The 12557-nt window shown below is 31.6% G+C and overlaps 1 protein-coding gene across 1 annotated transcript in view; it reads right to left on the bottom strand.

The window, feature by feature from the left end:
• Positions 1 to 4404: 4404 nt before the first annotated feature.
• Positions 4405 to 12557, bottom strand: part of LOC139481170 (uncharacterized) — a 34198-nt gene continuing 26045 nt past the window's right edge. The window contains exons 10-13 of the mRNA XM_071264326.1: positions 10156 to 10388; positions 6301 to 7518; positions 5655 to 5748; positions 4405 to 4788 (exon numbers count right to left, since the gene is read on the bottom strand). Coding sequence (XP_071120427.1) covers positions 4447 to 4788; positions 5655 to 5748; positions 6301 to 7518; positions 10156 to 10388 — 1887 coding nt within the window. The 3' untranslated portion in view covers positions 4405 to 4446. The remainder of the gene's footprint in view (positions 4789 to 5654; positions 5749 to 6300; positions 7519 to 10155; positions 10389 to 12557) is intronic.

The following is a 12557-nucleotide window of genomic DNA, read 5'->3' on the forward strand; positions in this document are numbered from 1 at the left end:
TAAGGAACAAAGGATAAAGTGGTGAAGTATTAAAGTCCACCTTACTGCTTTCGACCATTAACAATACCAACAAAATTTAGTAAGCTACAAAAAGACCTCGTACGACAAAATGTGGAAACTCAAAAAAGAAGGATATATTTTAAATACAACGCATAACATTATAGCTTACAACAACAACTTGGTTATAGGTTCATGGGTTGGGACAATTGAACAATTTGGTGATTGGTCAACATTAAGCACAGTCTGTCAAAAAACAAGGTTGGGAAGATTTTCGTTCAGCAGATCAGCTTTTAGCAGCAATAGAGGAAATTGAGAGAAAAAAAACACAAATACTGATCTAATAGTACTCGCAATAACTAAAAGCTAGTGCAAAGCAATTTCATCTAACCATTTCCCCCCAGACTTAAATGTCAATCAGTACACACACAACGGATTAAGTGTAAAGACGTCATAAGCAGTCTGAGTAAAACATTATCATGTACAATAATCGACTGGACGTATGACCATAAGTGCTAATAGCTGGACAGCATTTAATGTTTACAATCGGACTGACATCTATCAAACTTTTAAAGATGTTAACATCTTAGAATTGATAAAGACAACATTCTAAGATTTTACAACAATGATGTACTGTTCGTGTTTTCTCCCTATAAACCTAACATTTACAAAATTAAAATATTAAAGTTTCAAAATACATATGCTGCCAGATTTGCATATTTCAACCGATCACATTATAAATGGTTAACTGCAGACTGAACATTGTCGATGACAATAAATTAAATTGATAAATAACAATAAAATGCTCAGGATAATATTGAACAAAGATATCAATTAGAGAAATAAGATATATACTTTACATATGCATCTGTGTTATTGTCTACGCCAACATAGAATCAACATTTATTAGATAACTCAAAAATCATAATGGATTCTATAGAAAAGTGGAGCCAATATGAAATAGAGAAATTTTAAACAAATTCTATGCGACTGTCATACACGTTTTTTTTTGTAGCTATAAACCACGTTCAATCCACCATTTTCTACCTAAGACAATGCCTGTGCCAAGTCAGGAATAACACATTTTTCTCGGAGTTCGGTATTTTTATTATTTTACTTTTTACTTCATATTCATACATAGCATATGTGATTTTCCATTCAAAGAATTTAGGTAGTAGTTCGTGTATGTGTGTGTGTAAATCACATGTTTCTTAAAACGAATTGACAATGTAAAACAATTCTAACGAGAAAACTTACTGCCTAATTTATGTACAAAAATGAACGAAAAACAAATATGTAACACCTTGAACAAACAAAAGACATCGGAAAATTACAGGCTCCTGACCTGGGACAGGCACATATATACAGAATGTGACGGGGTTAAACATGTTAGCGGGATCCAAACATCCCCTAACCTTGATCAGTAGCGTAACAGTAAAACATAAAAATTAACTATAAAAATCAGTTGAAAAAAGGCTTAAATCATCAGATGGATAAAAATACAACTATTACAAATACAAGTGGACATGGCCGGGTACTTATACATCCCAAAAACAAAAAGATACCAAGTACATTTACTGACAATTAGTTCAAAGCAACTTACAACTAATAAAAAAATCATGTAAAAATTGTTTTAAGCTTTTATACACTTTCCGTTTAACTGTCACAGACGTTTAGGGCATTTGCCTTCTAAAGCATTTGCCTTATGCCTAACAAAGTTCTGTAATTACGTCGTGTGCAATGAAGAGGGAACATACAATGTATATTATTCTTTCATCTTATTGTATCTCATCCGCAAAGAAGCTTACAACTAGATGTTTTCAAGGCACACGTGCTGTGCACATGAAACTCATATATTTATACAAATATTTTTAATAATTGGTTTAATACAATTATCTAGACTATTCATTATACAATAATGTTTAGCGACCCCTAAATTGTTTTCAATAATTCAATTAAAGCTTTAAGAATTTGAAGTTTAACTTATTTTCATATTGTTTAATAGAATTAAATTTCTAGTGACATCGTTTTCTATCCATTTTTAGTTTTTTAATCGTTATATCTGCAAAAATACCATAGACCTTTTCATTCTTGCATCACTCTAACCAGTTGTACATTTTCTATAGAAAAGATGTCACTTATGGCCATTTTGTTATTTTGTGTGCTATCCTCAAAAACAGTTTCCAAAATAAAGTTATTCAGTGTAATTAAAATAGTTTATTCAGTTCCACCTTGGAAACTATAAACCGAGCCTAATTCCATTGCCAACTTTTGGTCAATAGCTACAAGGTTCTTTTTCTAGGAGATATTATGGTCTTTAAGTGTTGTGTTTAAATAAGGCTCATTCGGAGAAGTACGGAATGACAGCACTATGCATTGTGTATGATCACAAATGAAAACATCTATTAAAATATTTAATATAAAAATTGTGATTACATGAAATATTGCAGATTTGATAAAAAAAACTGTTAATTCCATACATTTTCTGAAAATAACAATAATAATTTTACAAACATTAACATCGTGCACGTTAATGCTGCACAGAGGAACACATGATCACGTCGAGGTTCATTTTTTTATGAGAACGAACTTTGCGTCTCTCCTTTCCGATCTCTTCTATTACGCACATGAGTCCCTTCAGACATTTAAAAAAAACAAAAAGACCACAGAAGCCAGATCATTTAATATCAATTTAGATATACTGATACCGTTTTTCAAATAACAATCCAAACGTGTTATGATTGGGGTCCAAGACAGAATAGACATTGCTTTTTGGGTTGTTTATTTTTGCTTATACCTCAAATTTATAAAAAAAAAAAAAAAGTGGTTATCTCAATATCAGAATTTATGACAAACGAGACGATTTTAAATTTAAATTATGCATTTGCTCAACCTTAGCATTAATATACCAACTCTAATTGCATATGGTATGTACAATTCCAAACTCATTTGGTATTCAAATAGCTAGTAGCTGCTACGCGAACTACAAAACTTCAGCAGTGTCTGTGAAACAGTTGATGAACCATAGTTATCATTGAACATTTTTGTCCTTAAAATAACATATTCGTCCGAAGATACCTAGTCGTTGTTGATATATAGTTCGTATCAACATAACAAATAATACATTATGGTTCTCTTAATTAACTGTCATAGTGTTCTTTTTATATGCCATTGTTAAATTCAACATTAACAGTAAGTCCATTTTTGGTAGTACCTTTTACGAATTGCACGTTATTTATACATATTCTCATTGTTTTATTGTGCTATGGTTATTTGATGCATTCTAGTCTTTCATTGTTGCTTTTGTGCTTTGTTAATATCGTGTCTACGTGTCGTTTTTCTTTTTCTTTTTATAGTGATAAACTTATAACACACGGTTGACTGCAGTAGCCATATTTTGACATTTTTAAGTATTATGCTTGTCTGTTTTCTTCACACATTGTTTTCAATATATTGGTATTTTATGAGACTTTCATACAAGTGAGAGTTGAGCTAACTATAAAACCAGGTTTAATCCACCATTTCTACATAAGAAATTGACTGCACCAAGTTGTATTTTATTTGTTTGGTGTGTTTAAACTTTTCATTTTGCCATTTGTTAAATAACTTTTCGATTAGAATTTTGCATAATTTTTAATTTCTTGTGTTATTTTGTAAAGGTTTCCTCTTTGTGACTTTTGGTATAAGCTCGTTTACATTAAGGTCAAAGTTTACCTTGACTGAATTGTATTGATTTATTTATCATTTAATCAATTAATAAATGGAAGCTTTCTTTATTTCCTTTTCATTTAAAGCTTTCTAAAATTTAGGTCCATGGTTTATGTTGTAAGTATCACGCCTTTAATGACTCAAACAGGCAGAAAGAATTAATATCAAATAAATGACTGTCTGTCATTAATTTTCACATTTGTAACGCGGATATGCCATATCTTTAATGGTAAAGTTGAGATCATTACTTCGTAAATTTTACGGACGCCATCACGAGTTGGTTGACCATTATGGAATAACCATTTCACAGATAATATCGGATATGTTTCTTATGTCGTTACTACAATCCACTTCCCTTTTCATGAATGTGACCTACCAAATTAAACTATTTACCGGGTTTGTAATAACATGCGCAACACCACGGGTGCCACATGTTGAACAGGATCTGCTTACCCTTCTGGAGCACCTGAGATCACCCCAATTTTTTGGTGGGATTCGTGTTGCTCAGTCTTTAGTTTTGTATGTTGTTTCTTGTGTACTATTATTTGTCTGTTTATCTTTTTCATTTTAAGCCATCGCGTTGTCAGTTTATTTTTGATTTATGAGTTTTATTGTTCCTCTGGTATCTTTCACCGCTCTTTCATAGAACAAGTAATTAAGCGCCAACGATATTTTGTTTTGAAATTATCATAGAAGAAGTACAACACACATTTTTTATACATACATAATCTATTTGCAACGTCATACTTTATATTCTTTGAAATTACCCTGATTCGACTGTAATATGTGAGATTTTATCTGACCATTCAGTTCATTAGACGAACTCCTACGAAGTTTAAGTACGCTAGTCCCACAGGTAATTGAATGTCGTCTATCTTTCTGGAACTCGTTTGATTTTATATTTGGGTCATCAGTTTGAAGGTGGTCATGTTGACTATCATACCCCAAGTCTGTTGACAGGCTAAGCATTGATTTTCGGGGAGCACTACCAAAAATACCACTTGAAAAGTCAAATTCTTCGAATGATGAGGTTTTCTGTACATCATATAAAGAACCGCTAATTTTCCTCCTGGCTGCTTTCGTCTGAAATAGTATTAGGATTATTCAAATATGTCATCGTAACTAAATCTATGAAATTTAATAGTTAACCTAAATAAATTAATTATTTTCGCTTCGGCGGAGTGCATGTACTTTAAAGTCATACATATAATGATTTAGAATATAATATCAAGTTTTATAGATAACAACCAACGATATACAAATTTATTTTGGATTAGTAAACAAACAACAATGCATAATATGCCGTTAATTTAGTTTCACTCACATATACTGTACGGAATTGCAACTCTAAAATCATTTTTTAAAAATCTAAGTTATACACAGGCATGATAGTATACTTATCGCGCTGATCAAATGATAAAATACGGAACCTTCATTAAAAATATATGTTCATCAGAAAGCAGTGTAAAGAATTTAACCACTTCTAAAAAAACAAATAAGCACCTCTCTGAATCAGAACATAATACATTCTAGTTAAGAGATTTGAAATGATGTACATTAAAACGCTGTGATCGGTAAGCAACGACCAATGATTTGATAATTATTCAATTTGGGTACGACCAATAAACAGATCCATAGTCTTAAAATTGTCAAATGTGATTAAAGATGCAAACAGAAAGTTATTGGAAAAAAGCAATTCAAATTGCCTGAACTAAAAACGAGCTTGGAGACGACCCATTTATAGGTTATACATGCAGGTATAATACAAGATAAAATAATGTTTGAAATCTAAGTAAAGAAGAAAAGAAAGGTAATTGTTGATGACAGGAATACCTTGAATGACAAAGGTTATGTCTTTATCTTTATTACTATTTGTAGTGGTTGCTCAAATCTCAGATTGGGAAAGGTAAGTTATAGAGTGCAGGTGTTAATAGTTGCAGGATATATACCTGGAGAGGCGAATCAAACTCACTATCAGGTAAAACATGAGACACTGTTTCTGTGTTTAAGATTTCATTCTTGTGAGGCAGGTTCCAGGATCTTCTGAAATTTTAAATGTCAAATAAAACACTATGGTATATATTGGGCGATAGATGTTTACCGATATTATAATCTCATAAACAAAATAGACTAATGATAGAAAGTCAAGCTAACAAACAGTAACCAAGGGATTTACATGAATCGGGAAAAGAATAGAGATCAGCTCCATATGAATATTTATTATTTATCAACTATTATATTTTATTCACAAAGGTTTATTAGCAAATGCACTTAATACTCAGAAAATCAAATGAAGGAAGTCCTACTATTTAATTCGTGTCATTGTTAAACAATCATTTCCCTCCAATTATGTATTTGTTTAGCAATAATACATTCAAGCAAACAATAGAGTAATTTAATGCTCTAAACATAAATAACATATTATAATGTAATAACACTAATAAAATCCATGATTCCTTATTATCTGTACAATATTATTTCGTACAACAGAAGCTGATTATCAGTAAATTGGAGGTTAAAATATTCAAATTGTAAAAACATTAATACAAGATTTCAATTTGCAGATTGCATGGCTGGTAAATAATACATCCATACCTATTTTTATAGATACTAGCAATCCGAGTCACTGACTTCCGTTTAAAATTCTCTTTTGACTCTTCAGTTGATCTCTTGTCGTTATCACTCTCAATATGATTATCAGTTTGCATAGATTCCTTATTTATATCTTTGCTTCTGTTTTCTTTTGGAAAACAATCGATGCTTCTTTCTCTCGAATGCTTATGAAATATAATGTAGGATCCTGAATTGGCTTGCAAGTTTTGAGTGTCGTTTACCTGTTTGCTGGGAAATTCTGGCGGTTTTTTTCTCCCATCAAACGAATCATGCATATTTTCTTTGGTCGTTAGGAGTCGAGATGAACCTCCATCTGTTACTATTGAATCTATGCTTTCTTTTGAAGACATTTCGCTGGTTTCAGGAACATCACTAAATCCATGCCCGTTTTTGATATATGCTCTACTTAAATGATGATCATTTGGGATATGAAACATGGACTTGGATTGATCTAATCTGTCTTGATCATTGGTAAATGAATCTAAATCGATATCAAGAATATTATCAAGGGATCGGCATAAACGACGATTTAGCGCTGATATTTCCTCAGCAGGTTTTTTGTCTGTGACAGAACCTTTTCTTGATATCTTTCTAATGATTTTTGCCGAAGGTGAAAATCGTCTTCGTGACATTTTTGGGAGATGATTGCCATCGTCATTGTCAAGTTCTAAATTAAGTATGAGTTCTGAGACATAATGCAACTTTTTGTCACTGCTCATTGACCTTGAAGATGTTAACTTTTGAATAAACTGTACAACATTGTCAATATCAGTATTATTGACTTGTCCCGGTGAATGGTTAAGCGAAAATTCACTTGCACATTTATACTTTGATTTCCCAAGCCCTTGACTGTCAAAATAATTCAGTAACTGTTTATCGGTATCAGCTGATGACGTTCGACGTAACATATCATGCTGTTTCTGTGTTCTACGGTCTATTACTGAAGCTGCTTCACGTCGATGGAGTCTTGGTCTATCCTGATTACTATATACCTTGCCAGTTCGCCTTTTCGGTACAATATTACCATGTCGAAACTTTCTACCAGACATTAAATTCACACATTCCAACTGGTCCCCCTCTTCTTCTGTTGCAAGTAATTCACCAGTGTTCGACATAGTCTCTATTTTCCATTCATACACGTGACACAATAAATTAGCCTCAAGTTTGTTACCCCGTAATATTGATATCAATAAACGCAACCTAAAATAGAAAGAAATGATCACAATGATTACTACTAATTTCAATAAACTCATCATATATACCAGGATTGAAATTTTATATTTACGCCACGCGCGTTTCGTCTACAAAAGATTCATCAGTGACGCTCGAATCAAAAAAATATTAAAAGGTCAAATAAAGTACGAAGTTGAAGTGAAGAGCATTGAAGACCAAAAATTCCTACATAGTGCTTCGGATCTTGCGACAAGGAATTATGACAATTCCTTGTCGCAAGATATACTTCAGTTTAAAGGGTTTGAATGTTTTCAATCATGTCTTTCTTAAATTAGTCATGATGCGATGCTGGAGACAGATAGGTCTTTTTTGTGTACTCAAGAGTTCCACAAACCGACAATGCGATCGCTTGCACTCGTTTTGCGTACTTTTTTTGTTAAATGTCATTAACCGTTTTATCCTTGAACAATGCAAACCAACCGTAAAATTCATCAAAATTATTGTCTGACAAATCTAATGATAATTTCAATGTTGAATACGGATCAGAACATTTGTCGAGACATTATCCCTTTGACTTTCAGGAAAAATGTCTTATTTCGAAAACAAAAAGATTTTGAATGAATGGTTCTTAATTATAAAAAATCTAATTCCCTCAAATTAATTAGGCTGAAAACATATCATATCTAATCCTCTAATAATATAAATCAAGTTTTGTCCGAATTACAATTTAACCGATCCATCAAATTATCTGAGATCTGATGGTCGTTATTAATTTACCTCGTAGACTATGTGTTTGTTCTGTTGTTTGAGAGTACAACGACAGAACATAACAATAGAAAATTTATCTGTCATTTCAGGTATTGATTTTTACAATTAAATTGAACTTGAAACATGAAAGATGCCTTTTCTTCAACTTGTTTCTTGGTGCAAGTTAATTGGATTATTCAAATATGAGTCTCTTATTAATATTTATGATTTATTCAAAAGCATCGGTTTATCCATAAAGTCGCCGACAAGAGTATAGATATTCTATTGTTTTATACAATACCTTGCGGCAATTTTCATATAAATTTCATTTGTTTGTTATAAAGATATAAAGTTCACAACGAATCACTTATTGGATGCTTTGCCATTTAATATCTTAATATCTGACTAGACCAGCCGGAAGATGTTCTTATAATCAATTCTCAGCTTACTCACAGGTGTATAATATAATTGTCAATATAAATTGTACAAATGAAGATTGTATTTGAAAACAAATAAAAAACTGGTTCTTGTGATAGATACATTTGCATTTGCATACATTCGGCTCTCATTTGTTTGATTTGGAGACTTACAAAAAGATACTTAGGACACTAAAATTGAAATTGGAAATGGGGAATGTGTCAAAGGGACAACAAACCGACAAAAGAGTACAAATAAGCTGAATGCCACCAATGGATGGGTCTTCAATACAGCGAGAGACAAAACCCACCTAGAGGTGTGCTTAAGTTGGCCCCTAAACAAAAATGTTAAAATGAATATAAAATTTAGACATGGTCATGCTTCTGTACGATATATGGATGGGGTAGAATTCCCTAGTTTTACGTACATAATAGTACCATTTTTCGGTCACAATCCATGTTTTATTCAGATTTAAAGTTTACACTTGATTTAAAGATGTTAATCCTACTTTTTAATTAGATCATGTATATGGAAATGCTTCTGATTTCAAAACATATGTATCGAAAACTAAATAGTTCAGACTCATTGTTTCCTCTCCTTCAACCATTAAAAGGTATGCAACGTGAAAGGTCAAATATCAAAATATAAAAGGTCAAATATCAAAATATAAAGGGTGTGTTGCAAAAACAAAACAATATATTTTCTAAAAGTTCACTTGAAAACTTGTAACTTTACAGAGAAGTGTCTGATACATCTTAGCTATCGTCGTATTTTATAAACAATACAAAAAACGTGTAAGACATTACTGGTCGAAAACTACATCAAAACATTGACAATGATAATCTTAGCTGATGCTCTTTATGGTTAGGTAAGGAATTGACATTCAATAATTCATGTCGATTCTTTCACTTCATTGTCAAAATGTCTTGCTTGATTGTTTTCTTGCCATAAATTGACAGCAGGAGTGTTCTTTGGGGGAAGTGTTTTTATCGTTAAAAATTGGTATCCAATAGAGGATTATTTGCATCATTTAAGCAAGTTGACTTAATGCCTATGCATGTATACTCCGATCTTTTATTTGAACTCCAGTTATTAATTTCAACATGCTAATAAACTAGCCTTCGGATAGTCACATATTACATTTTCAATTAAATAACGAGAGTTAATATCGAGCTATATCAATTCCCACAAGGTGTTAAACCTTTTTTTCTCTTATGGTCAACACTCTTATTTTGTTAAATTAAAAATAGTTGTTGCTCTAGTCTTTTGCACACAGTAGTATGACGTCATATGTTCTGTTCCGATGTTAATATAACTTTTTATACGCTTCAGAATGTCTCAAAATTAAGAAGCGTGTATTTCAATGATAGAATTGATTGCTGTCTGTCATGTTGTCTTTTCGTTATCATAACATAACACTATTACCTTGTTGTATTCATTTTTGATGTGTGTACCCTTTCTTTTGGCAAACTAACAACCTAGCATATTTGAAACTATTACCTGTCAGCTAGTAGTTGCGCCTGGTTCACAGTTGTACGATCAACAATGTCAGGTATATTTACATCAATATGCGCAATGTGATCATCACGTGGTGCAGGGTGTTTTCGGAGAAAAGCCTGTACTGAGTTTCTCCATCCAGGTGGCGTGCTTAAAATGTTACTGTCACCATTAGCAGCTCGACTACATAGCGATGTCGGAATGATATCCAAAGCTTTCTTGTACCATAAAAGTGCCTGTGGAAGATACCAATTTAATTAGAGCTCTGTTTTTATGAGAGTGGTAAAACAATTTTTGGTCAATATTTTCAAGCATCTATGAGCTTGTTTTATGCAACAAAAGATGCCTAAATGAAACCAATATAAAAATTTTGAACTGCTGTTGTTGAAATGGAAATGTTAAATGTCTGAAAGGCAGAGATCATGCATATTAAGTTTTAAAAGGAAATATTATAAGATAAGAAAATTTAAAAATATGAAGGTATAATAATCAAAGCATTTACCAGTGAGAGTCTTTTAATTGTTTAAATAATACACAATAAAAATATCAGTCATATATGCATCTTAATACTAGATAATCATTTGAAAAAAATGCTTCCATTTAATATATTTGTAATAATTTGGGTTCGTATTGCTCGGTATTTAGTTTGCCATGTTATGATTTGTGTACCAATGTTTGTCAGTTAGTCTTTTTTTCCTTTTTAGCCATGGCGTTGGCAGGTTTATATACTTAATGTCCAATATGCATCTCTGGTCTCTCTTTTATGAACTTTCTAGACATGAAAAGTAGTATTATCTGTATTGTATTTAGTACCTGTATACCTAATAACGTATTATGTATTGTTGTAATAAAATTGCTCAAACTTCTTATTAAATTTAAAACGAAATTTAAGTTTTTAATAATACAAGGAAACTTTTAGGTAAAAATTAAAATAAACCAGTGACTATTTTTGTCGTTTCATCAAATCACATTAATTTTTGAAATTGAAATTGGTGCCTAATTAGCAAAACGGTATTTAATCATGAAGTCGGTTGACAAAGTTGTTCATGTTTAAATTTGTCACATGATCTGGTATAATTATGACTTCAAATGTTATCATATTATCCAACTTGCATCAATGAATACTTAATGCGTTAATTCTACAGCTGTATTAAAGTGATGTTTTTGGTCATAATGTTATATGTAATTGATTATGAAATATCAATTATTAAACAATATAACATAGTCCAAGCTCTCGTGTTAAAATTTAAATGTCAATCGCAATAAAAGTCTCCCAAAAGAAGATGTTTATGGACAATTTATTGACGCAAATAAGTCAAAATCCTTAAAATAAATAATGAACGTGCATTTTAAAATGATGAATTAGAATTTGTAGCGAAATCATGACGCACACCACAACGTGTTTTTTTCAAATAGAAAGTAAGAAAGAGAGATGGAAGGTTTTAACGTGGAAATTCTTTTAGTTTTCAATAAGTTAAATGTCTTAATGGTTTTCTGCAAAAGAAATCCAACAGTCTTAATTAAAGATCAACATAGTGCAGCGTGTAAAACGAGCATCATGTTAAAGGGCATAATGAAAACATAAGGGATTGTGAGTTTCTTTTCGGAGAAAGTCGAAAGGTAGTAGACAAACATCACTTGAACTACTTCGTTCCTTTGAGCAAATGAATGATAGTTTTTGTAATGATAAGATAATTTTAAGTCATTTTTTTTATTGATAAACTTATATGTGTTAAACGTCACTTTCATGTATGTTTGTTATTTCGTTGCGGTCGGTTGGTATTGATGGAGGAAACCGGAGTGCCCAGAGAGACCACTGAACATCGATAGGAAAACCGGTAATTCTTGCCAATTAAGATAGAAGTCGAAAGCACTTGCCACGTGCGGGATTCGAAATCACAACTTATTTTTCGACTAGTTTGTCATTTTGCATACGAGTGTAACCTTACTTTCTAACTTTTTGCTTTGAATCAAAACCAGATTTTACGTAATACCACATCATAATATAAAATAACTATTCTCAAATAAAAATCAACTAAATCAACAAAAACAATTATTATTTTTCTTTATCCTTAACAATACTTTGACAACATTAAATATTCTTTCAGGAGTTGACAAAGCCAATATTAAAAGTAGACATGCAATCTTCACATTTCAATATCGCTCTTTGCGCGGGTGTTTGCAATAAATTGTATCTGTTCGATAAATATAAATAAAAAACACTATTTAAACAATATTGTACTTGCCGTAATTCAAGGATATTGTACGTGACTATGTGCGATAAATGTGTTTGCTGTATATAGTTCGTGTTGACGGCATATCACGGTAAGTCTCTCTTAAATTATTTACAACATGTTTAAAGTCGAGACGTTATAATGGTTGTCATTGTGTTTTAAAATTTATGG

This window comes from Mytilus edulis, chromosome 7 (genome assembly GCF_963676685.1).
Source record: "Mytilus edulis chromosome 7, xbMytEdul2.2, whole genome shotgun sequence".
In the NCBI taxonomy this organism is placed as follows: Eukaryota; Metazoa; Mollusca; class Bivalvia; order Mytilida; family Mytilidae; genus Mytilus; species Mytilus edulis.